Raw genomic sequence first — 26,366 nt, 5'->3', positions numbered from 1 at the left:
TCTGTGTCTCTCAAAAATAAATAAACATGAAAAATATTTTTAAAATTATTTCATTCGAGGGGAGCCCCACAAGGCAGGTGCCATCCTTACCCCACACTGATACGGAGGGAAACGACAGAGGGTGAGCATTGTGACCAAGGCTGCGGAGCTGGTGGGCGGAGAAGCTGCAGTTCCCGCCGTGGCCGCTTGGCTGCAGAGTCCTTGCCCTTAACCGTATGGCCCCCCGGCCTCTTGGAGGCCCGGTTAGAAAAGGTATTGATGCTTCCTTTGCATTCGGCAGATGTGACTCTTTGTTATGCCCGCGGGTAGACCAGGCCAGCACAGAGAAGTCTCTCGCTCACCTTCGCCGTGAGCCATCTTTTTGTACAAGTGACGTCTACTTCAAGGGGGCATTTGGGAGTTTTCTTCCTTTCCTCACTCTGACGTCCTGCCTTCGTCGCCGTTCTTCCCACATCCTCAGGCTTTTATGCTCCACGCCTGTCCTGCACGTCTCCAGCTTCATCCTGCGCCAGTGGCAGGGGTCAAGGCCTAGGACATTCTTCAGGGGAAGAATCTCCCAGGAAAGAAAGGACCAAGGCAAAGCTTCAGCGCTGCCGGGCCAACCAAGTTTTGGTCTTTGTACTCTGTCTTATCTCTTACCAACTCCGCCCACCAAGGGTGAGGTAGAAATGCCAGAAAATCTCATCCTGCTACTTGAGGTGGGGCGGATGCTCATTATGGGCCGGGACCAGGGAGTTCCTGAGAGACAGGAAGCTGTTTTGAGCCATATAAGAACACAGGGTATGTTTGGAGACGTCATGACCCTTCCCCGTGGCCCCATCTACAAAAGCAAAACAAAACAAAACAAAACAAACCTGTATAATTCAGTTAGGGACACAAAAAAAGAAAACAACAAAACAAAACCCAGACACATCCAGCGCCCCAGGCTGTTTGCTCTCTACCACGTCACCACCCAAATCAGGGACGCTTTTTTTAAGCCTGGGCGCCATGATGTCAGAACATCTGGTCCACCCAGTCAGCCGTGACTAGTGTGTCTGTTGGACACCAAGTGATCTGACACAAGTTTTTATGGGATTACCCTGGTGCCTTGGACTTGGATGGATGCAGCCTGAGTCATTTCCGAAGCAATTAGTAAATAATGAGGGGTCCTGAGCTGCCTGCTTGGTTTGTTATAGCCTCGTGTGGAAGAGACAAAAGTAATGGGTCGATTCATTTTCTTAAATAGGTGAGTTTTCCTAAAAAAAAAAAGAAAAGAAAAGAAATTAAAAAAATTATTGCTTGAGAAATAAAGCAGCAGTCATTAGAATCACAACCATTTCATAAACGTACCTTCACATTACAGCACCACATTAGCATGAACGAATGTACCAGAATGCAGTCTGTTTGCCTAATAAAAAGACTGTGTCAAACTCAAAATGAGGCCATTTACTAAAACATACAAGCTCTTGGTTAATTTATAATATTCTCCTAATCCCACTTTTATCACCTCTCCTTTGGTGCACTTGGTATTAATTGCCTATTATAGCAGGTATTTGAACACATCTCCTCTTTCGTCTGAAGAAAATATTAGCATATCGTAGAGCTGTTGGGACAGATTGTATCTGAGCCACTTTTTCCTCCCCGCAGAAAAGCCCATCAATCATAACTGAATATAGTGATTAATAATGTCACATCTCTTATTCGTGTGTCTGTGCACAACTAAATGAAGTAGAATGCTTACATTCTGATCCGGAGAATCTCACATAACAAAATCATCAGTTGCCATTTTCAAAAAAAATTGGATTGAAGATGCTTCTCTCCCAGGACCTATTTTTGGTTGCTCTATTATTAATTTACTAAAGGCTCTGTCAGGAAGCTAACACAAAGATTCTGTGACATCAGAATTTGTATCATTTCAGACTAAGTTTACGGTTTTTTGTTTTTTCTCATTAGGTTATTTATTTTTGAGAGAGAGAGAGGCAGAGGGTGAGCAGGGGGAGGGGCAGAGAGAGAGGGAGACACAGAATCCGAGGCGGGCTCCAGGCTCCGAGCTGTCAGCGCAGAGCCCGACGCGGGGCTCGAACCCACGAACCACGAGATCGTGACCTGAGCTGATTTCGGAAGCTCAACCGACTGAGCCACCCAGGCGCCCCGTTTTGGTTTTGGTTTTTGTTTTTTTAATCTTCTTGCATGTGGCAAAATCAATAGTTCAGTCAAGATCGTAGGGGAGATGGGCTGGGGCACTCGGGCCACCACTCACTGTCCCAATGCCCCTGTGCAAGCCAGTGTCTCTGGAGGCTGTTTCCTCAGCTGTGAAATGGAGAAAATATCGCGAAGTTTTTCCAATATTGTCCAGATTCTTGGTGGCAATAAACGTAAAATGAACTTGCTCTAGTGCTGGGGCCGTAGAAGTTACTCAAAAAATCGGGAGTCTGCATTTGGAGGAGAGAAGACGTGAGTTGTCACGAGGAAAGTGAAATGATGGCATGTGGTCACTTGTGGTTTTAGGCCACGAAGAGAGCTCTGTGCCCCAGGCACGTCTGGGCTCCGGACTCACCACTGTCTGCAGAGCAAATGGCAACGTTTCCTTATATCTTATTTGCAGTTTTTCCTTACTGGCCCTTCGTCCACGTCCAGTCCACCAGCAAGTCTGTCTGCTGTGTCCTTGTGCCGTATCTGGAACCCGTCCACCTCTCCCGTCCCCGCTGCCACCGGTGTCCCCACCCTGTGCTTTGTCAGGAACCCCCGGACTGCTTTTCCTGTTCCTGCCCGGGCCCCTTACACTATTCCGCAGGACACCCAGAGTTACCTGTTGAAAACAGATGTCAGATCTCACCAGACCCCTCTGGCTAAGATGTCCTGTGGCTTTTGGTTGCCCATCGAGGAAACATCCCCCAAGCATCCCGGCTTATAGTGCTCAGCCTGGGAGCTCTCTCCAGGGAGATTTTTTTTTAATGTTCATTTTTGAGAGAGACAGAGAGACAAAGCGTGAGCAGGGGAGGGACAGAGACAGAGAGGGAGACACAGACTCCAAATCAGGCTCCAGGCCCTGAGCTGTCAGTACAGAGCCCGACACGGGGCTCGAACTCGCAGACCGTGAGATCATGACCTGAGCCGAAGTCAGACGCTTAACTGATTGAGCCACCCAGGTGCCCCCAGGGAGATTTTTTTTGACCAGCCTATCTAAAATTCCATATTTCCCCCAACGCTTAGAACATTCTGAGGTTTTGGTGTGTTTACGTGTTTATCACTAAGATAGATGTTCCCCGGGGAGCGGGTGCCTTCTCTGTCTTGCTCACTGTTGTAACTTTAGTGCCTTGAGCTGATCCTGGCACTTAGGGTGACCTCAGGAAACATTTACTAAATGGATAAATAGTTCTGTAGGAAAGGTTCCCAGTAATTAGAGTAGCCGGGACACACTGCATGGGACAGGTGAGACTGGTGGTCAAGGTGGGCCTTTGATGGGGTTTCAATGTGCTGAGGACAGAACAAGAAATGGGATGTGGGGTAGCTTTATAGATTTGGCACCTTTAAAAAAATATATACAGATTAAAAGAAAAATTTTTAAGTTTATTTATTTTGGTGGGGGGGGGGGCGGAGAGGGTGTGTTAAGGCAGGGGAGGGGCAGAGAGAAGGAGAGAGAGAGAGAGAGAGAGAGAGAATCCCAAGCAGGCTCCGCACTATCAGCACAGAGCCCGATGAGGGGCTTGAACTCACAAACTTCGAGGTAACAACCTGAGTCGAGATCAAGAGTCAGTCGCTTAACTGACTGCCCCACCTGGGGAACCCCTAGATTTGGGACTTTTAAAACCCCTTGTTGTCTAGACGTGGGGCTTATTTTCATGGCTGTGTCAGAAGTTCCGTGGTAGCTAAAACCTCTCATTGGAAGTCTTTATGTGTTGCAGGTAAACCTTCTGCAAATAAAAATCAAAGGTGGGAGAAGGTTTACCTGGCCTGTGGTGTATGTAGCGACGAGTTTCCCTCTTCATTCTGGCCGCCAGGAAACCCGAAGCCAGGTTTTTGGAGTTTTGCTCCATTGTAGCAACTCTGACTCTTTGGTTGCTTTAGCTCTTTTTTTCAGCACCCTCTTCTCTGTTCCCGTGGATCTCATTTAACTGTCTTTTTGCGGAAGCTTGTTCAGTTTTCGGTAAAGGCAAGATTTGTCTGCGTTCAGTAAGTAAAGGCATCGTCCTGGGCCCGTGGGGGCGAGCGTCAGAGCGGTGAGGGGAAGCGTCAGCCCTGGGCACCGAGGCGAAGCCTTTGTTAAAGGTGGACAACGCCCGGCCACTGCCCCTCCCACATGTCCCCAGATTGAAAGTTTGCGTTTATGGGGTTCTGAATGTAGTCTAATTTTTTCCTATCTGGTTTGGCTCATCTCTACCAGCTGGTAAATAGGAAATGTTCACGGTAGGAAGCCAATACTCTGCAGAGTGTAAACAGATGGAATCGATATAAAGTGACAAGCTAGACTGTGCTATTGAGAATACAGAGCCAAAAGTAAGAACATAACAGTCAAGCTACTTATTTCGTTCCAGTTCATTTAGTCCTGAATAGCGCCTCATATCTGCACAGCTGTGTTGTTCTTTTTTTCCCCCTCTTTCTTTCTTCTGGGTTGATAATGACAATTTCAAAGAAAAACTTTAATTAAAGATTTTATACGAAATAGCCAAAAGTAGAATAATAAGGAAAATGAGCACTGATGTGTTTATTGTAAGAAAAAATCCTCCTGCACGGTTTCATTTAAAAAATTTACTCCTTAAATTTAAAATGAATGTAGTCGTGGTGACAGAAAGGTGCCAGACTGACAGCCGTGGATGCTGAACCCTTCCATTTTGGCTGCAGAGCCAAGACTTGGAAGCTGCTAGAAGCCCCCTCCCCTTGGGGCTCATGTCCCCAGGCAGGCGGGGAGAATGCCGCGCTGACCCCCTTGCGCTAGAAACCGGGCAAGGAAGGGTGATTCTGGGGGAGGAACCGCACAGAAAATAGTTAAACGGGAGCCAGTAAGATACCAGTGTGGACACTTCAAGTCAATTTACTGTTCGGGTTGTGCTCCGGCGTGAAGAAGCTTGGCCTTCCTCTGGGAAGGGCCACATCGGAGCCGGGTCTGGAGAAGGATTATTTTGCAGCCTAGCTGGGGCTTCTGGGCTTCTGGGAGGGAACATTAGGCCTTTTCTTACCTCCTTTAACGTCTGGGTGGTCATATTTATTTGGGTTCACAGCTTTCCTTCCTGGAGCCCGAAGTGCCATAAAAAGAATTTTCAACCAAGAACCGTAGAGTACAAATAACAGCCACTGTTAGCAGTTTATTGAACCATCTGAACTCGGTGGGGTACAAATATGAAGCAGCTTGATCGCTTCTCCTCACTGTTCTTAAGCAGCCGCTAGCAAATTTGCCTTTTCGTCCCTTAAGCGTATCTCAGGCAGGTCTCCTGGCTCTCTGGCCACATTTACTTACGCGCACGTCTCGCGCGGCCTAGTCCGGTTTCAACCTTGAGCTCAGGCCCAGCTCAGCTGGCCACCTCCTCCCCTTCCCGCTGCGCGAGCGGTGCACGACCTGCTTACTCTCTGGTCCTTCTCTCCCTCTCCCCCCGTGACCGTTGGGGTCTGTGATGAGGGCCGAGGAAAGGGAACATGTCTTTCTCTCTCTGCACTGGTGTCCTGGTGTCCTCTGTGGGCAGCATATAAAGGCTCCTCCCTTATAGGGCACAGGGGCAGTTATGAGGACTGTGCTGTGTGGGCCTTCAAACTATGTGGTTCCCTGATGCAGAGGTTCAGTCCTGGCTTAACGCCCTCTGGACCTCCTCAGCTCTACTCCTGTGGTCCAGTGCACATCCTCAGGTGCATGGGTCCCTTACCTGAGGAGCAGCCCCTGGGAGCGGGACAACTCAAGCCCTGCCTTTCTTGGTCTCCACTTAACCCGGGGAAAACTTACACGTTCCATCCATACCAAGAGTAGGCTTGCAGGCTGCTCTGACCTGCCCCTCCCACTCTGCTGTCTCTGTCCCGTTCAACTTACCCCAGGATGATATACAGCATATCACTGAGTCCGCTGGGAAATGAGATCCCTACACATCCTTCTTGTGGTTACCTGTCCTATCTGTACAAGGAGTTACTTGGCCTACTAATGTCTCTTTCCCCCCATAAATGCTGTAGTCATCCCATCCATCCATCCATCTGTCCATCCATAATCTATCCATCATCCTTTTATCCATCCATCCATCCGTCATCCATCCATCCATCCGTCATCCATCCATCCATAATCATCTATCATCCATTCTTTTATCTATTTATCCATCCATCTATCCGTCTATTCTTCTATCCATCCATCCATCCATCCATCCATCCATCCATCCATCTATCCACCCAACCATCCATCCATCCACCCAACCATCCATCCATCTATCCATCCATCCATCCATCCATCCACACACTCATCCATCCATCCATCCATCCACCCAACCATCCATCCATCTATCCATCCATCCATCCATCCATCCATCCACATACTCATCCATCCATCCATCCATCCATCCATCCATCCATCATCCATCCATCCATAATTCATCCATCATCTATTCTCTTATCCATCCATCCATCCATCCATCATCCATCCATAATCCATTCATCTATTCATCCATCCATCATCCATCCATCCTTCCATCCATCACCCATTCGTTTATCCATCTGTCCATCCATTATATGTATATACATTCACCCATTCAACAAATATTCATTGATCCAGGCCCTCTTCTTGGTCCTGGACCCTTGCCTACTGAAGAAGGCCTTACACTTTCTCAAGCTGCTGTTAAGTTGGCCTGGGAAGTGGGGGCAGTGAAAGGGTTAGAGGAGTTGGCTGGGGTGTGAGGGAGTAGTAATACTTCAGCTGCTCAGTATTCTTTAGCATGGGTATGTGGTTATTTGGTTGTTTGGAACTCTATCCTCAGCCTTTGGTCCCAATCCATAATTCCCATCCCACCACCATTTATTGAATATGTTCCACATGAGGTACCTGCACACATGAGCTCATTTCATCTCAACCACATACTGATGGAATGTCTTTATTCATTCCCATTTCACAGATGAGGAAACTGAAGTTCAGTGGTCAGGTTACTGTTTCAAGGTTACTTGAAAACTAGTGCAGAGCTGGGATTCGGAGTCTTGCTTCAGAGCCTGCCTCTGGTGCCCTACGTTGCCTGGAGGTCCCTTGTGGAGAGGGAGGGAAGGAAGTGTTGGAGCACTGGCTTTGTGGTCGGGGTGGGGCCCCCACTGCTGCAGCCCAGAGCAGTTGATGCGGGTTTCAGTGCGGTTCGCCACCATGCCTGGGGGAGTTTTCTCTCCTCCCATCTCCCTGCTTTACTCCTTTTTTTTTTTTTTTTTTTTTAACATTTATTCATTTTTGAAAGGCAGAGAGAGACAGGGTGCAAATGGGGGAGGGACAGAGAGAGAGGGAGACACAGAATCGGAAACAGGCTCCAGGCTCCGAGCCATCAGCACAGAGCCCGACGTGGGGCCCCAACTCACGGACCGCGAGATCGTGACCTGAGCCGAAGTCGGACGCTCAATCGACTGAGCCACCCGGGCGCCCCTCCCTGCTTTTCTCTTAAAGGTCAGATGTTCTCTGCTTCTTGTGATAACACTTATGAGTCTGCCCTCCGTAAATTCATCTAAATCTTATTTTGAATATTTTAATTTTGCTCCTGTCGTTGCCCCCATACCCACCCGTCTCCCCCTTCAGTAATCACTTTCTCTTTTCACTTCACTCCTATGTGAAATAGGGCTTCATTTCTTTCCTGGAAATGTTAGGTGAACGAGTCCCGGTGTGTGTGGCCACACGGCAGAACTTAAAGCTTTCTATCTGCTTTTCTCCAGTCCTGCCGTCCAGGTGGAAGAATCTGGGCTTTTTAGTCCGTCCTCGCTGTGGTTCACCACCCATCATCCCCCTTGTTCTTGGCTGTCTCCCCAGCGTGGGGCTCCAAGGACGTGGAGAGGGCCACATACTGCCCTGCTCTGCAGGCATATGGTACTGCCCGGGGTGCTGGGTGCACTGGGGACCAGCAAGGGGGAAGGCAGGGGCGGGGTCCAGGGTACAGGGGGAGCTAATGCCAGCTAGCATTAGCGGGGGAGGGTAGAGGGTCTGTGTCTGTGGTGGCCAGCACACAGCCTGGTGCGGGGCTCGCTCAGAGAGCCATGGGAAGCAGCTCCTGTCTGGGCCCAGGCTGCCCAGGGTGGGCCGGGACTAGTCTGGTGCAGGGGATGGGGAAGATGGTTGGGAAGAGAAGACTTGAAGCACCTTCCCCGTAGCCTCAGACCCATTTCCTGGCTCCAAGTCTTTATTATTATTATTATTATTATTATTATTATTTTAAACGTTTTTGAGAGAGAAAGAGAGAGAGAGAGCAAGCAGAGAAGGTGCAGAGAGAGAGAGGGAGAGAGAGAATCCCAAGTAGGGTCCATGCTCAGCATAAAGCCTGACGCGAGGCTCGATCTCACGACCGTGAGATCATGACCTGAGCCGAAATCAAGGGTCGGACACTTAATTGACTGAGCCACCCAGGCGCCCCATGGCTCCAAGTCTTTAAAGCCATAAGTAGCTACTGTTCTGGTTTTCTTTTAAATCCTCAGGGCTTCTCCTGTGTTTGTGCACATAAAGCTCCTCGACTTCGCATAGAGGTAGGTGGGAGTCCGTGGGTGGGAGTGGGACAGGGGTCGTGAACTTGTTCTGTAAAGACAGTAAGTGATGCTGTCTTTGTGGGCCAGGTGTTCTGCCCAAGTACCCATCTCTGCCCCTGCTTGTAGGGGGAGGCAGCCAAGGGGCAATGTGCAAATGAGCGGGCATGGCCGGGCAGCATAAAATGTGCCTGTGGACTCTGAAATGTGACATTCATCTTTCACATGTCACCAAATAGCCTTCTTTTGAATTTGTTTTAAGTCGACCATTAACAAATGTAAAAATCATTCCTAGCTTGTAAGCGACACAGATAGGCGGTAGGCAAGAGTTTGCCGCGCCTGGAATACAGGAGAGGGAGTCGGGCCTCTGTAGTCGGGGACGCCAGGCTAGGAGAGCAGCCCTTTCCAGGCCCATCTCTGGGCAGTAAGGAGGGCAAGGCCACGGGTTCTTTTCTGGGAAACTTGCCGGGTGTGGAGGGAGGAAGTAGGGGGCTCTTCTCCTTTTGCTGACAGTGGACCAGTGTTTGCCTCTCTCCGTGGGTTTGGCCCTCTGGATCACCCCTCCCTCAGAGCGGTGGGAATGGAGGGACGGAGCCCTGGGGAGCAGAGGCCAGACAGGGAGCTGGGTGCCCATTTCAGGCAGGAATACCCCCGATGACAATGATCAAAGCTAGGGAGCCAGCGGCCGGGTGGAAGTGTAATTAGGAAAGCCAGTGGCAGGGCACGGGATCCTGCCCCCCGAGGAACTGTGGCGGGGCCGGGGGAAGGGCTCAGGGCAGCAGACCCAGCTTGCTAACTCGCTCTGCAAATATTTATGAACATCCACGCTGTCCAGGTGCCGTTCTAAGCCCGGCGGGCATAGCGGCAAATAAAACCACGTCCTTCTCCTCGGAGTTTACGCTTCAGTGGAGGGAGGGAAACGATAAACAGATACAGAAAGGAAATATGGAAGGGGCCCGGGTGTAGATGAACGCCAAGAGAAAAAGAAAGCGAGAGGTCGGAAAAAGATGCGAACGCAGGCTTCTGTGCGGGCCATCGAGGAGGGCTTCCCAGGAGCAGGCGGCGGGTGACAGACCTGAATGAAGGCCAGGAGGGAGCTTCAGGAGGAGGAGACCGAACGTGCAAAAGTCTTGAAGGATGAGCATGCTTGGTACGGGCCGGAGGAAGCAAGGCGGCCGGGCAGCTGGAGCAGAGAGAGCCGGGGAGGGCAGGAGGGGCGGGGTGGAGAGGGAGTGGGGGTCGGACGACTAGGGCTTCGCAGGCCTGGCGACGGCTTTCCAGCCTGGGCCAGAGAGCCTGCCGGGCGTGGGAATTTGAGCAGTTCGCTGTGGCTGGAGCCCAGGGACTGTGGGAGGGGGCGAGATCGTGGGATTTGGAGCTGGCGTGGGGGGTAAGCAGGAGGCTCAGAGACAGTGGCTCTTAATACAGACATGTCCCACTTATACCAAAATGGCCCACGTCTAGCTGGCCTAGAAAGGAGCTCGATGCTGCCCACGCCATCCTATTTTTCTGTCTCCACCGTCTCCTCCCCTGCCTCCCCCCGCCCTCTCTTTTCAAGGGAGCCGGGACACGGGATGGGGCACGGCCACGGCCACTGTCGTGCCCCCAGCCATTTTGTCCCCTGATACACTTTTCTTCCTTCGTGTCGCGTATGGGACGAGTCTTCTACACGGTGGCCCTAACTCCGCGGCTTTGATAAGCCTCGCCATCTGCAGCTCAGTTCAGATCCTGCCAAACTTCAGTCTGACAAATGATAAGAAACTTGGAGACATACCTCTGGTGGGTGTGAGTTCTGTGCCAGACTGGCTGCTTCCTGGCTTTCCACGCCGGAGACCCATATGGGCCGCTTCGGGGTTTTAAAAAAGCGCATCGCCTCATGTCCTCCGTTTTACCCGAAGAGGTGAAGCGAGAATTTGGCGGCAGACCAGGTGCCGAGGTTTCTGTCTGACCCCAGAGCAAGTGCGGTCCGTGGCCGGGGCTCCGTTCTTTTAGACAAAGCGGTTGGGCTGAGGGCGGACGCCTGCGAGCCGAGCCACGGCCTCACCTTAGGGGATGCGGTTCCCGCTCCTCCTCGCTGGGCATTCCCCGTTTGGGATATTAACATGGTCTTAGCCGGTGTTAGAAGTGGGACATGTGTATGGAACTTAGCGTGGGGCTTGGCACAGAACAGACATTCAATTAGTATTTGTTCAGTTATCGTATGATCGTAACCATTATTACACAGTAGATGGAATCATTCTGACATTCAGGATCGGCCCGCGGAGGTATTTGCAGACGCATAACAAAGCTTCCTCAGAGGGTGGCTTTTTCCCCAAGCAGGAGAAAGAGAAGGCAGGTCGTTCCTTCATTCATTCGCTCAGACACCTACTGAGCCGGACCCCAGAGCTGAAGCCCTGAGCCCTGTCTGGGGAGCTGACGCTCCAGAAGGAGAAGCAGACAGTAAAGATGAGCATTAAATCAGCTGGCGAGGGGGCACCTAGCTGGCCCAGTGGGTTAAGCGTCCGACTCCAGCTCGGGTCGTGATCTCACGGTTCGTGAGTTCCAGCTCTCTGCTGTCAGCGCAGAGCCCGCTTTGCATCCTCTGTCCCCCCGCCCCTCTCTGCCCCTCCCCTGCTAACGGTCTCTCTCTCTCAAAAGTAAAACGTTCAAAAAAAAAATCAGCTGGTGAGAAGTGCTCTGGAGACGAGAATCTGCGTATCGGGGATGGGGTCCTGACTTAACGCTCGAGGTCAGGAAGGCCTTTCTGACGAGACGACATGTGGGCCGAGATCCGGATGGAGTGAGGGAGTGAGACAGTGGGTGTCTGGGGAAGAATGTTCCAGGCAGAAAGAACAGCCAATGCAAACGCCTTGAGGCGGGAGGAGCCTGGAACTCGGGAGGAGCAGCATAGAGTCCGGGGCCGGAAAGCAGCGAGCCAGGGGACAGGTGGCAGGGGACGGGGAGGGGGGCGGCTGAGGTGACAGAGCCGCCTGGGGCCGGTCTGTGGGGCCTGGCGGGTCAGGGTTTGTGGGGAGACGTGAGCGGGGCGATGTGGTGTGGGGGACGGGGTCGCGAGTGTCCGGGGGGTGGGGGAGGCCTCTCACGTGGGTTTGGAGTCAGATGGACTTAGACACTGGAGAGCACGGGGTCATTGTCTTAGAGCCACTTCTGTTTTCCTGCATAAATAAGGAGCGAGGCTCTCAGCGGGAAGGAAGGCCAGGGATGGGAAGGGAGGTGCGAGGATGGAGAAGGTGGACAGAGTCTGGTGGGGGTGGTGAGTGACTAACGCAGCAGAGCAGGATCCCACAGCGCCCCGAGTGAGGGGACCCAGCTGAGTGGTGGATGGGCCGCCCTCTGCAGCCACATCAGGTGCCTGGAATAGGCGGGGAGTTGGATTTAATCAGGGATGGGGGCTTGCCAAGGCTGAGGCGGGAGTGGGGAGCACGTATGTATGCAGTGGTGATTACAGAGACTGGCCGGGAGGGAGCGAGGACTGTGCACAGGAATTGGAGTGGCCGACGGGGGCCCTCGTGGGAGAAGGCTGTGGGGTCCTGCACTCGAGGGAGGGAGCTGGAGCAGGGCGGGGGTGGCGGGAGCATGGGGCCTGATTCTGGAGAGTGGCCGTCACTGGGGATGACAAGGCTGGAGTCTCGGCAGGCAGCGGTGACCTCAGGCCGGGGGGAGGGCCAGGAGCTGAGAGATCCGGGGTCAGAGGTAGTCTTTGGGAAGCCACGAGTGGTCCTTGAGGCAGGGCAGGCCTGGCCGGGGCTAGCAGCCCAGCTAGGAGGGCCTGGCATTTGTAGGTCCAAGCAGCCAGGGAGGAGAGGGAGCAGGTTCCTCAGCTCAGTGGTAGTGGTTCCTCGGGTGTGAGCACGAGCGCGGCCACCGCAGAAGAGGGTCACCAGGAAGGGACCCATTCCCATCCCTGGAAGGGACCCATTGGAGGAAGTGTTGAGGAACTGGGAGATGTTAATGAGAGAAAAGGCCTGCTCGTCTTAGAGTTTTTCCCAAACCCCTTCCTTGAGGGGCACCGGTCACCTGACTCTGGGCTGGCCATGGACTTGACCTAGCGCAGGACGATAGAATCAGACCCTCTAAGGCTGTACCAGACAGACATTCATCCCTCGTCATCCACGGTCCGAACTCCAGCCTTCACGCTCCACCGTGCAGAATGCCTTCCCGCCCTGCCCTAGTCACCCCTCAGCTCAGATGCCTCCTCCTGCAGGAAGCATCCTGGACGACTCAGGAACTCTCTGTGAAGGCCTACGGCTCCACACTGTCTCCGTTATCTGGCTCTTGTTCCCACAGCCCAGCTCCAGCGGATACTCGTCTTGTCTTGTCTTCTCTTTGGGTAGTGCGGCGAATGGGTTGGCTTGCATTAGAATCCCAGCAAAATGGAGAATGGTGCTTCCTCCCCGTGGGCTGGGGGGGATTCAATCACACAGCTCCACACGTGAGCCCCAGCAGATGTTGTCCTCTAAGTACAAGTAGCCTTGGGATAAGCACACAGCTTAGTATTCTGCGTCTCCGTAGGGCTTATCCAAATGCCTTTCACGTCTGTGTGCCCAATAACTATGCATTTGCTGACTTTGGGAAAGATCTCTATACAGATTTTCGAGAATAGTTTTTACAAATTCAGAGGGGTTGGGGCACCTAGGTGGCTCAGTCGGTTAAGCGTCCGACTTCGGCTCAGGTCATGATCTTGAGGTTCGTGAGTTCGAGCCCCTCGTCGGGCTCTGCGCTGACAGCTCGGAGCCTGGAGCCCGCTTCGGATTCTGTGTCTCCGTCTCTCTCTGCCCCTCCCCTGCTCGTGCGCGCGCTCTCTCTCTCTCAAAAGTAATAAACATTAAAAAAATTTAAAAATTCAAAGGGGTTGAGATCTACAGTCTTGCTTTGCAGCTGCTAGTAAAGAGACTTTGCAAATGGCTATGAAAAAGATTGTACAAGTCCAGCCTTACCTGAACTGTAGTTTTTAAGTATCAATTAACAACAAAAAAAAAGATTTTTCGTATGGCTCTAAAAGGGAATGAATTGTGTATGAGACTTACTGCTTTACATCAGAAAGACTTTTTAAAAACTTACTAAGACCATTTACAGAGAAAATTGCTTTGCAAACATTCAATAAATGCAAAGTGTTCTTTTTTCCCATAGACCTGTCATTTCGCAATACCTACAACTGTGAGTCTTTGAAAACATTTTATTTTACAAGACGTATTTTAAACCGTTCACATTTTTTATGACCATTCTGGTTTTTAACACTGGGTCTTTTGACTTCTCCTAAATCACTTTCTCTACACAGATTTTCAAAAACATGAAAACTGTTATCAAAGCCTTCAAGCTCATTGATGTTAACAAGACTGGTCTGGTCCAGCCCCACGAGCTGAGGAAAGTTCTGGAGACCTTCTGTTTGAAGATGAAAGACGATGAATACAAAAAGTGAGTAAACGAAGGTGTGGGGAGAGATTGTGCGGTAGAACTTAACCCAGTTTCAAAGTGGGACCTGGCAGGTGCCCTGGGGTCCGACATCATCCCCTCCTGCCGTCTGCATCTTGGCTTTCTAAAAGAGGCGCTCGTGGCGTTTCTCCTGGGCCCGTGATGCTCCCTGCAAATGCTCATGCTCGAGAGCTAATGGTTCTAATTCCGAGAGTCCCCAGGGTGACAGTCATCTGGCCGGCAGGCCTGAACACATCTCGATTATTTAAGCGATCCATCACCCAGTTGTCTCGCCTTTCTGGTTGGCACCGCGCCCGCCATCCCCCGTGTTTCCCGTTCACAGTTGACTTTTACTCAAGGCCCGGGGTTAGAGAAGAACCAATTCCAGGATTTATTCATTAGCTGGTGTGCTCCCTGCTGGCTCTCCATCGTGATATCATAACAGAAACTTAATTTTCCTCCGAGGACTGTTGTTGCTGGGGTTGGGGGAGGGCACCGCGGCAGGGGGACCGCGAATAACCGAACGTTTAGCCGCCTCACGGCTCTCCAAAGCCGCCGCCACCTGCTCCTGACTCGAGGGCAGTGTGTGGAAGCCTGCACGGGCATCTTTTTTTTTTTTTTTTTTTTTTTTGAGCCTCCAATAAACTCCAGATCATTTAGAAGAAGCCAAACGCTTGGCTTCCGTGGCTACCTGAGTTTTGAATGGAAGCCACTAGAAGGGGGCCCACGTTGAACTTCATTTCTGTGGGACTCCGCCAGGAAGCTCTCTTCCTCTTCCTGCCTTTACCCACTCTACTCAGCATCCCCCAGGCTGTTAACAGAAGTACCAAGCCTTATTATTTCCCTCCGCGCTGAAGAGCCTCACATCACACTGCAGTTATAAATCGCTCTGACAATGGCGGCTGTGCCTGCTTTGCGTAGTGTCATAAAGACGATGTTGCTTCTGTCCGGAGAAGAGGAACCTGCTCTTGTAGCAAGGAAGTGCAGGGGGCCTGTGAGCGTGGCAGGGGCGCTGTGGGGTCTGAAACTCAGGGAGACTTTATAGAAATGGGTATTGCCTGGTCTTTTGAATATGTTCTTCCTGTTTTCCTCTTCCTAACCCACCTCAGAATATAAAAGGACATAATAGATGTTTTAATTTTTACATCTTTCCGACTGGGAAAGTGTCCAGAGTAAGATCCAAACAAAACAAATTAAATAATTTTGTGCACGCAATTATGGAACAGAAGCAACACCCTTCTAAAACAGGCAATCAAAAAACAAAACAGTGTTTTATTTGACAATAAACCTTGTGTTTGGCACTGCGGTCTCCAACCTAGTAAATCTATAAAAAATGTTACTGCCTGTTTCCCCATCTCGTAAGTATTGAATAATAAAGAACTCCACAAATTTTTATTTGAGTTTTTTCCCTAAGCCTCGAGAACAATACTGTTTTCGTGATAAGGCTCGGGAAACTTAACATAATAGAATTGCTTTTCTTTAGAACAGAAACGCAAAGGATCAAAAGCAGACCATTTCTTCAATGGCTTTAATGCTTTTCTTATAGAAGCTCAAGAATATACTCTTTCCCTGAGAAGCTGCTTCAGTATTAACTTGGCCATTTTAGGTTTACCAGGCGGTAACAACCTGGGCTTTGAAGTCAGGCTCCGCTTGGGGTCAGGTCTGTGTTGCACCCTCCCCGGTTCTAGGGCTTTGGGAAGCTCCTGGGCCCCTCCAAGACCCAGCTTCCGCTTAAAGAAGTTTCTAGCTAGAAACCCCTTGCACACTGACGCCAAGATGCTCCATAGTGTATAAAGCGGGTCTGGGATGCTCCTGGCGCATAGGAGGCGCCACTTTCCCGGCGACTCTGTCACGGTCATAAAGATTCCAGGAACGCACTCCGTTCCCTAGACGACAGGTCTCTTTAGGCTGCAAAATACCGTCCAGTGTGTGCGCAGAAGAGGCGAGAGAGAACCTCCTCGCCAATCTTACAATTGATCAGACCACCCTGAGACCCATTGGGTTATGCTTTTCCTTTCCCATCTCACACACCCTACCGTCCGTAGCCCCACAGGCCCAAGCATTTGCATCCCAGTAAAACAATGAATGGCCAGCCTGAAAAGCAAACAAACTCACTCGAGGTCAGCCCACTGCCTGTGCAGAGGAGTGAAGCCCAAGGCTGGTTGTAGGTGGTGATGCCGGAGAGGTTCATGGGTCGAAGGTGTCGTTCCCTTGACCCTGCAGTTGGCCTTCCTGTGTGACCCACTCGCCTGGGCACTACTGAGACTTGGTTTTTGAGATTTTTATCTGTAGGAAATATTATCATGGGATTCTGTCTGTCTGTCCTCGATGAATCTGCAGCAGGGATTATGACTGCGGATGGGCTGGGTATTAGGAAAGGTCAGGATTCTCTTAGGAGGAAATACCAGTCTGAAGGAACGCTGGAGTTTTACGGAAAACAGGGAAGCTGGTGATGAGATATTTATCAATATCCGGACATTTTCCTGGAGCATCAGAGTAGCCAACGCTTTCTATAGGACAGTAACTCAACTAGGAGCACAGTAGGTCAGCCTTCCGGGTCCCCGAGCCCACAGCCGTATTTTCACAAGACAGAGACTGTGGGTGAAAGACGCAGCTACTCTGGGAGTTTCAGTGTTAACATCTGGCAGCTATCCTATCTCCAGATATTTTTTCTTATTAGAACAATGGGCAAGATTCGTCAAAGTGGGTGAGAAAAAGGTATGCATTGAAATGAACACATGACGTTACTCTTTGTTAAATTTGGAAAACAGAAAAATAACAAATACTTTAAGTGATAATTGCTAAATTTTTAGAAAGCAGCATGAAATTAGATAATTATAGAAACCAACACATATGGAGATAATATAACCAAACATTTAAAAACTGTCAATTTTTTCTCAATGTAATAATGCAGAAATCATCTAAGAAGCCATTTATCAAGTGGCAGATATGAATAATAGAAGATTCACTTTGAAAAGAAAAAAATATTCAAACATCCTATTTATCTGAACTTAGAAAGAAAGAGTGTCTCAGTATATTTCAGGGAGAGATCACTGGTTTTGCCCCTCACCCCAGTGAACTGGGCCTCTGTTTGTCTCTGTGAAATGCTGTGCTGGGTCAAGAGGATGGGCTGGGTTCTCCCCTACACCCCACTCTGGATTTCTCTGGTGACAGTGGCTTTCTGCTAATTGACTCATGGGCCAGATCCATTGCCCCCTATTTATTAAAGGAAAGTGGGACCTGCTTTTGCTGTCTGAGTGCAGCCTGAGTCCTGGCTGCTCCCTCCTCCTTCCAGAGAAGGGAGAAGACGGGTCCTGAGATGCACCTGTACTGTTCGAACCCTCACGCACGCGTCGGTAGGCCAAGGAGAATGATCTCCTTCGAAGTATCTGTGTGTTTGAATCTTATGCTAACCATTCTTAGCATTGACTTTTTAATTCCAGCTCTAGCTAGAAATGCATTAAAATGAATGCCAACCCCAGTGCTGAAGGATACCTTGCCTCGTTTTAGATTCTCTGTATCGTAATTTCTGATTACCAAAGAACATTTCTATTTCAGGTTTGCAAAACACTACAACATTGATAAAGACACCACAGTGGACTATAATGTTTTCTTGAAGAACCTCAGTGTAAATAATGACTTGAATCTTAGATATAAAACGGGAAATCCAGGTGAGTGTTTTGAAAGTACATAGCTAAAGATTTCAATATCGTTTGGCACAATGATTCCTCTTCTAGGACCTATTCTAAGGAATACTTACAAATATGGAAAATGCATTAGGTGCAGAGATAGCCATGGCATCATTGTTTAGAAGAATAACATAACTGTCTAACAGCAGAAAAAGGGTTAAGTGAGTCACAGAGTATCCATGCACAGCCACGAGCAGCGATTTCCATGGTGGAAAGTGGATGGGGTGTTATCCGTAGATGATTAGAAAGAAAATTCTAAGACACAGATCGTCTTTAAGTGATATGTGCCTGGGTGTTGTTTCATTCTTCTTTCTGCTGCTTCTGTATATTCAAAAAAAATTTTTTTAATGTTATTTATTTATTTATTTATGAGACAGCGAGAGACAGAGCATGAGCAGGGGAGGGGCAGAGAGAGAGGGAGACACAGAATCGGAAGCAGGCTCCAGGCTCCTAGCTGTCAGCACAGAGCCCGATGTGGGGCTCGAACTCACAGACCGTGAGATCATGACCTGAGCTGAAGTTGGACGCTCAACCGACTGAGCCACCCAGGCGCCCCATATTCAAAAATTTGTAATGAACACATTATTCCTTTAGTGATGGGAAGAAAATCTTAATATAAAAGGGCAAATAGCTGAGTAGTTTATGCATTCTCTTAGACATGTAAAGCCAGGCTCACACAGGCATGTAGCCTTGAGACGGAACACTTTCTCCTTGCGCCGATGGCGTTTATCCCAGCCTCATCAACAAAGTGCCCAGAGTTGTTGACCTGCTGTATAGTTCTGGAGAGAGCAGAGTCCAGTCCCCCGGGGATGAATTTATGAAGGATGCAACTGGAGATTCTCCCTTGGGAGCCTTTGGTCATTTGAAGGCAAGTGGTTTCTTGCCTCGAGACGTGGTGTCACTGTCTGGTTTCAATTTAATTCAGCACAACAAATACTCATCGAGCACCTTCTGTGATTCTCAGATTTGCCACACTGGCAGGCTTAACAATGACACATTCTCAGATTTTAGCTCGGTTCCTCTAAGATCACTGATAGCAGACTCCTTAGGGGGTCTCCTTGTTAACACCTCTCGAGTTTTAGGAATAACTAGACCAGATGCTCTTCCAAGAACCTGATCATCCCTTATGTTTTGTTAGTTCATGTGCACAGCACTGGGCCCTTCATTGGCTTCGGAGCCAAGTAACATACTCTGTCTTTTTTTTTTTTTTTTAATTTTTTTTTTTTTTAATTTATTTTTGAGACAGAGAGAGCGCATGAGCAGGGGAGGGGCAGAGAGAGAGGGAGACACAGAATCCAAAGCAGGCTCCAGGCTCTGAGCCGTCAGCACAGAGCCCGACGCGGGGCTCGAACTCACGGACTGTGAGATCATGACCTGAGCTGAAGTCGGACGCTTAACTGACTGAGCCACCCAGGCTTCCGTACATACTCTGTCTTTAAGGAGTGTGTGTGTGTGTGTGTGTGTGTGTGTGTGTGTGTGTGTTTTAAATGGGGCAGGTAAGGCATAAAACAAGTCACATAAAAAAGAAATAATAATATAAAGCACTAATTTGTTGTGCTCTGTATAGATACTTCATGAGCCTTAATTTTAATTTTTATTTCTCTCAACACCTTTGTGAGATGGGTATTATTATCCCATTTTTTAGATGAGAAAATTCAGACTCAAGGGTGCTAGATGAAGCTCCCAAAGTCATAGAGCTAGTTTTTGGTGGAGTTGAGATTTGAGCTGTTTAGCTCCAAAACAAACTGTACAAATGCCTGAGAGGGAAGAACAGAATGTCGTGGGGTGTGCACAGGAGGAGGAGGGCGGTCCAGGGAGGAGCCGGGAGGCACTTTTGCAGGCCCAGAGTTCACAGGATGCACATGACAAGTGTGGAGGGAATGAGAGTTTCCCCCCAAAGGGGGAACGTGTTTGGCCAGAGCATGGGCTGTGAACTTTGTCCAAGGGAGATATAAGGTGGTGGTCTCCCTTGATCATAGAGACTTTTCATCACAAGTAAGTTTAGAGGCCTAACTTGAGAACCGTAACATTCCACCGTGCTTACTGAACATTTGTCCCATGCCAGGCCTGAGGCTAAGTACACTCCTGGACTGTCTCTCTTCATATTCTCCGCAGCCCTTGAAGCACTTTGGCAGATTAAGCAAAAAAGATTGAAGTAAACAGTCAAGCCAATCCTACCACCCAGAATTAACCACTATCAGCGTGATGCCTAGCATCTTTCCGTGCAGATCTGTGGAAAGGAGAAGCAAGACAGACAGAAATAGCTTTGTAGAAATGGGTTCCTAGAGATGGCCTTTTATATCAGTTTTGGCTTTTACTTGAGCATATCAGAAGCACAGGAATTGCAACGAAACTAAAGAAAATCCTGACTATGTCTTGGCTGGAGGTAATACCCGCGGGTCACGCGTTCCCGCCCCCCAACATCAGAGACTTTGACCCACTGTCTCTGATACTGATGGGGCTGTGCGGAAGTCTGATGCTTGCCTGGTTTCCCCCTTATCCACGACGTGCTCCTCCTAGCTGGCTTCCCAAAGGAATTACTTGGTCCTGAGTTTCAGAAACGTAGCTAGGATAGGTCATGCTGTTGAGCCTTTTGCACAGTGTGTTTTTAATCTGCAAGTCCAATTACTTTTTCATTTCAAGATTTTTTTTAAGTACTATTACATCTTTGAATAAATCTTTGGTTTCATTTTCCTGATTTTTAACTTCGCTGTTGCAGATTATCCTTATGTTGTATTGTCTTTGTCTTTTGTGTCTGTTAAGTTATCTTAAAGTGCCTTTTTATTTCTTTGCCTTTTTCCTCTGAGGTCACAGTGACATCTCAGTCTTTTATCTACACTTGTGATCTGATTTTTGCCAAGGTCTTTTTTTTTGTTCCATGTGATTTCTACCTTATTTATTACTTCTATCATGGCATTGCCTTTGGTTTACGATATTACTTTCCCTCTCGTTTTGTTGTCTTACCATCTCGTTTGACTGAGTTTGTGTGCTTTTTTCGTGTTTACGTGTTTATTTTGAGAGAGAGAGAGAGAGAGAGAGAGAGAGAGAGAGAGCATGTGTGTGTGTGAGTGAGGAAGGGACAGAGAGAGAAGGAGAGAGAGAATTCCAAGCCGGATGTGTGCTGTCAGCTCCATCACAGGGCTTGATCTCATAGTTCATGAGATCATGACCTGAGCCAAAATCAAGAGTCAGATGTTTAACTGACTGAGCCACCCAGGCACCCCTGAATTTGTGTTCTTATGAAGATGTTCTTTTTTAAATTAATGTTTATTTATTTTTGAGAGAGAGAGCATGTGCGCACGCGCTCAAGTGGGGGAGGGGCAGAAAGAGAGAGGGAGACACAGAATCCGAAGCAGGCTCCAAGCCCCGAGCTGTCAGCACAGAGCCTGACGCAGGGCTCAAACTCACGAACCATGAGATCAGGCCTGAGCCAAAGTTGGACGCTTAACCAACTGAGCCACCCAGGTACCCCTGAGGATGTTCTTTAAAACAATTTTGTACCTTTCATATTTTATTCCAAGATGAGATCTTTGCCTTTTTGCATTATGCTCCTCTCCTTCTTTGTCAGTCCACCTACACCAGCCTCCCACACTTTTCCAGTATTGTTTTCATAATTTCGAGAACATGGGGTAAACTGATGATTTTTTAATTCTCTTATATGTCTTTAATTAATTAGAGTCTACCTCAATCTAATATTATACTAATTCTCATGAAGTATAAGGGCTTTACAACAGTATTTGCCCATTCTTCTTTCCTGTCTCTTGCTACAGTGCTGTTATATGTTGTACTTTTATATACACTAGAAACACAGAATGCATTGCTATAGCTTCTGTTGTTCTGCTGAGATTTGCTGTCTGTTCACTCATTAAGAGTATAGTTTCCCTTTTGTTCTCAAGCACTTATGTTGAAATTCAAACTCTCAAAAGCTTTAAAATTTTTATCCGCTATTTCCAGCCTTTAGGTCATCTCCAAGTCTGGTTCTTTATTGATTACTTTTTTGTCTTAAATATGAGGCATCACAGTTTTCTGTCTTGTTTTGTTTTGCGACGTCTAGCAACTTTGGAATTTAGCCTGGATACAGTAAATTTTGCATTGTAGAGGCTTTAGATTCTGTTATGTTCCTCTGAAGAATATAAGTATTTGTTTTAGCAGCCAGTTTATTTAGCTACACTCAGACTCTAGTCTTTGTCCTCCCTGAGGGCTTTAACGCTTGAAATCTTTGTTCTGCTATTTTAGCCTTAGCTGGGCATCTTATTGTCTGCTCTATATATCTTGTTCAGGGATTAGCCAAAGATTTTGGCAGAAGTTATGCACAGACTTTGGAAATCCTCCTCCAAGCCCTTCTTCTTCTTTTTTTTTTAATTTTTTTTAACGTTTATTTATTTTTGAGACAGGGAGAGACAGAGCATGAACAGGGGAGGGTCAGAGAGAGGGAGACACAGAATATGAAGCAGGCTCCAGGCTCTGAGCTGTCAGCACAGAGCCCGACGCGGGGCTAGAACTCACGGATCGCGAGATCATGACCTGAGCCGAAGTCGGCCGCCTAACCGACTGAGCCACCCAGGTGCCCCCCAAGCCCTTCTTTTTGGTCTTTCCTCACTTTCATACTTTCCAGATACTAGGTAGTCCTGAACTCTGTCTTCTGATTCCTAAAGCCAGCAGGATGCTGGAAAAGCCAAACAATAAGAAATGCATCGAGAGTTACTCTCTTTTTCCAAGTGTCAACTCCCGTTTATGTCAGTTGCTCTCTAGTGCCTTCAGACAGTTTTTTGTTTATATTTTGGCCGGAGTTTATACTTGTTATCTGCTGGGAAGATAGGTTCAATGTGAGCCAATCTACCATAACTGGAAGCAAAGCTTTCTGGTTGCCCGTGTTAAGAGTTTCTTCTTGTGTCAGTCTATGCTGGTAATTTATTGATTTTTCTAATTTTTACTATTTTTTTCTTTTGCTTCTTTCACCAGGTATTGTAAGAAGGTGAGTTCTGTAATACAATTTCAGTTCCAGCATGGGAATCTCAGTTTTTTTCACATTTTGTTACCGATAATTGGCAACATTTTTGTTTGTTAGGGGTATGTAGAATAATGGTGCATCTCACAAGGAAAGGCAATTTTTATCTGATTTGATATGAGATATATATCTGGCTGTCCTGTATATTCTTGTTCCTGTAGTGTTAGCTCAAGTTCTCATTGCTGCCTCTTAGCTGGTGCCATCGTCTGCAGCACGGGCCTGTTCCGGTCTGTCTTCTATACCCCAGTCGTAGAGATCGTCTTAAAATCTTACTCATGCCACTTTTTCCTCTATAACTTTCACAATTGGAATGTAAGTTCTTCAGTTAGAAGACAAACTCTTTTTTGTGGATGTCCTAACTGAAAGATACACACTGGACCCAAACAATGCAGGTTTGAACTGCAGGGCTCCATACGTACACAGAGCTTTTATACCATAGTACTGGAAATGTATTTCCTCTTACGCTTTTCTTGACATCTTTTCTCTTTCTTACTTTGCTGTAAGAATACAGCATAGAATACATACGACATGCAAAATATGTGTTAATCAACTGTTCATGTTACCAGTAAGGTACCTGGTCAACGGCAGGCTATTTGTAGTTAAGTTTTGGGGGGTCAGAAGTTCCATGCAGATTTCTGACTGTGTTCGGGTTGCCACCCCTAGTCCTTGTGTTGTTCAAGGGTCAGCTGTAGTAATTTGGGGCTGTGGGCCGCATTATATTAAGGCTCTACACCGAGGTTGTCAGCAGAGGCCTATTTGTTGGTATGCGGTGGGAAGGGACAAATCGCCGACACCAACTGGTCACCGTTCACATTGCCATCCTATCAGTTCAAAATCCTCAGCACGTAAGTCTGCAACTCATGGCACCAGCATATCCTTTCTGGTTGGCTCCTAATGGAATTTATTTTATTTGGCCCATGGCTTGGCTAATTTGAATCCCAACCTTACTGACTGGTTTTGGGAAAAGCCAAGACATCAGACAGGTTGCTCAGGGTAGCAATCAAACAGAGAGACGTTACATGGAACAGTTCAAAGGTCATTTCTAGGTTTTGATTGATCTTCTAACGTGTCTCTGTGTAGGTCATAGAGAAGTAGGTCTTCCTGTCTCACTGACCCAGCTTCCGTCAGATTGCCGCATTAGGAGCGAGGTCTTTATCACACCTGCTTGCTTGCTTCTATCTCTCTTATTTGTCTCTCGAGTCATTTTGGTGATTTGAAGCTTGTCCTCCAGTAGACTTCTTGTGAAGTGCCCATGGAAATGATATTCTCTGATTTCTTACAGTTTGTGTGTGGCCTATATAAAAAATCATTTGATAAAACCCTTAGCTCAGATTTTCATTCCTTAAGGATCTTAAATACCTTTACCCAGTGCCTAGTGATGTAAAGTTTTGCCGAAGAAAAGTTTAATGACAGACTGACTTTCTTTCCCTCATTAGTGCCTTGGTCTTTGTGTTCAGATAGCCAGCACATTTTTCGCTTTTTATTTAAAACCCAGCAATTTTGCTAGAAGTCATGACGTTGGACACTTGTGACTGATTTTATAAGTATTTCGGTACTATTTGAATTGCTAGGCTTGAGTCTCTTTTATTTCGGGAAGACTTCCGGAATTGTAATTTTTTAGCATCTGAACCATTCCACTGTTACGTTTTCTTTCCAGTGGCACATTTTGCAGGTATCTTGGATTTCTTTTCCTAGCTTCTGTTTTAGACTATCACCTTCTTGCACATGTTCCTTCCTGCCTTCTTTCCTTTTTGCTTCCTTGATACATTTTTTTCCTCTTTTTCACCTCCTGTGACTTTCGTTTATTTGCTCTTGTGTTCCTTTTAGCTCAGCCTTTATTTCTGGAATGATTTTGTTTCGAATTTGCTTGGGGGCTCTATCATTGAATTTCAGAATTTTTCTAGCTCTGATTGACATGAGTCCTTTCTTGTCTCCTATCATTTAAAACATTTCTCGGGGGCGCCTGGGTGGCGCAGTCGGTTAAGCGTCCGACTTCAGCCAGGTCACGATCTCGCGGTCCGGGAGTTCGAGCCCCGCGTCGGGCCCTGGGCTGATGGCTCGGAGCCTGGAGCCTGTTTCCGATTCTGTGTCTCCCTCTCTCTCTGCCCCTCCCCCGTTCATGCTCTGTCTCTTTCTGTTCCAAAAATAAATAAACGTTGAAAAAAAATTTTTTAAACATTTCTCGTCAACCAATAGGTAGCTAATGTGTACTGAGCATCTTGTGGGCAAACTCCGTGGCATTTCTGTCCATTTCTTCTTGCAAATGGGGACCCAGAAGCACAAGCCTGTGTGGGTAGTCCTGGAAGGCTGCAGAGTCAGTGGCTGGATCCAAAGTGAGTCGTCCTCACCTTCGTACTGTTTTCAGGGTTTCACTCAGAAATGCTTTTCTTGGCACTCCAGCCGTGAAGCACATGGACGGATAAGTAAATTCTAGACTGTTTCTGATTTTTATTTTTTTTTTAAATTTTTTTTCAACGTTTATTTATTTTTTTGGGGACAGAGAGAGACAGAGCATGAACGGGGGAGGGGCAGAGAGAGAGGGAGACACAGAATCGGAAACAGGCTCCAGGCTCCGAGCCATCAGCCCAGAGCCTGACGCGGGGCTCGAACTCACGGACCGCTAGATCGCGACCTGGCTGAAGTCGGACGCTTCACCGACTGCGCCACCCAGGTGCCCCTGTTTCTGATTTTTCTAGAGTGAAATCTTTACTAGTGTTTTAATAATGTTTGTTTTCTACATGGTGGTTTGGGGAAAATAGTCTCAAGAGAGCAATAATTTTAAAATTAAATTTTAAAATTTTAGAATAATTTTAAAAATTTTAAAAATTTTAAAATAATTTTAAAATAATTTTAAAATAGGGGCGCCTGGGTGGCGCAGTTGGTTAAGCGTCCGACTTCAGCCAGGTCACGATCTCGCGGTCCGAGAGTTCAAGCCCCGCGTCAGGCTCTGGGCTGATGGCTCAGAGCCTGGAGCCTGTTTCCGATTCTGTGTCTCCCTCTCTCTCTGCCCCTCCCCCGTTCATGCTCTGTCTCTCTCTGTCGCAAAAATAAATAAACGTTGAAAAAAAAATTTTTTTAAATAATTTTAAAATAATGCTCAAGAGAGCAATAATAGTGCATTTTTCCTAAAATTTCACTCTCTTAAGTAAGCACATAATTCCACATACTTCTTTGTATCTGTTTCTGTTTCTCATATGAACTCCTGCTTTTTTCTCTTATCTATGAACTATAAATGGTAAGAATAAAATCTGCTTCTGTAGGTTCCTTTTTGGGGAAAATGGGTCCTATAAGGACTTATTACCAAGAGCTGCTGGTGGGTTTGATGCTGTTGCTACCTCTTATCAGGGACGCAGTATGTCATATATTTGCAGGCATCGTGACCTTTGACTTTTCTAAATGTATAGAACTATGTTTCCTGTTGATTTTGCATATTTCTGGTTTTGCTATGTTGGTGTTCTTAACAAGCCATCATCATCTTGCTTATCAAGGGCACTATCTATTTGGCACCTGAAGAAGTGACATTTGGGGGTGGGTTTCCTGCTGCTGCATCTATGACATGCATAAATGCCCCCCTTAAGCTTTGGATTTCCTCTTTACCCCATTTCAAATCA

At 47.7% G+C, this 26,366-nt stretch overlaps 1 protein-coding gene across 4 annotated transcripts in view; it reads left to right on the top strand.

The window, feature by feature from the left end:
* Positions 1-26,366, top strand: part of EFCAB6 (EF-hand calcium binding domain 6) — a 240,063-nt gene that overhangs the window by 56,390 nt on the left and 157,307 nt on the right. For all 4 annotated transcript variants that reach the window (XM_043562841.1, XM_043562842.1, XM_043562840.1 and 1 more), the window contains 2 exons: positions 13,925-14,061; positions 17,617-17,729. In XM_043562841.1, coding sequence (XP_043418776.1) covers positions 13,925-14,061; positions 17,617-17,729 — 250 coding nt within the window. The remainder of the gene's footprint in view (positions 1-13,924; positions 14,062-17,616; positions 17,730-26,366) is intronic.

Source organism: Prionailurus bengalensis, chromosome B4 (assembly GCF_016509475.1).
Source record: "Prionailurus bengalensis isolate Pbe53 chromosome B4, Fcat_Pben_1.1_paternal_pri, whole genome shotgun sequence".
In the NCBI taxonomy this organism is placed as follows: Eukaryota; Metazoa; Chordata; class Mammalia; order Carnivora; family Felidae; genus Prionailurus; species Prionailurus bengalensis.
Note: the sequence above shows the minus strand (reverse complement) of the source record. Positions and strands in the feature narration are given on the sequence as shown.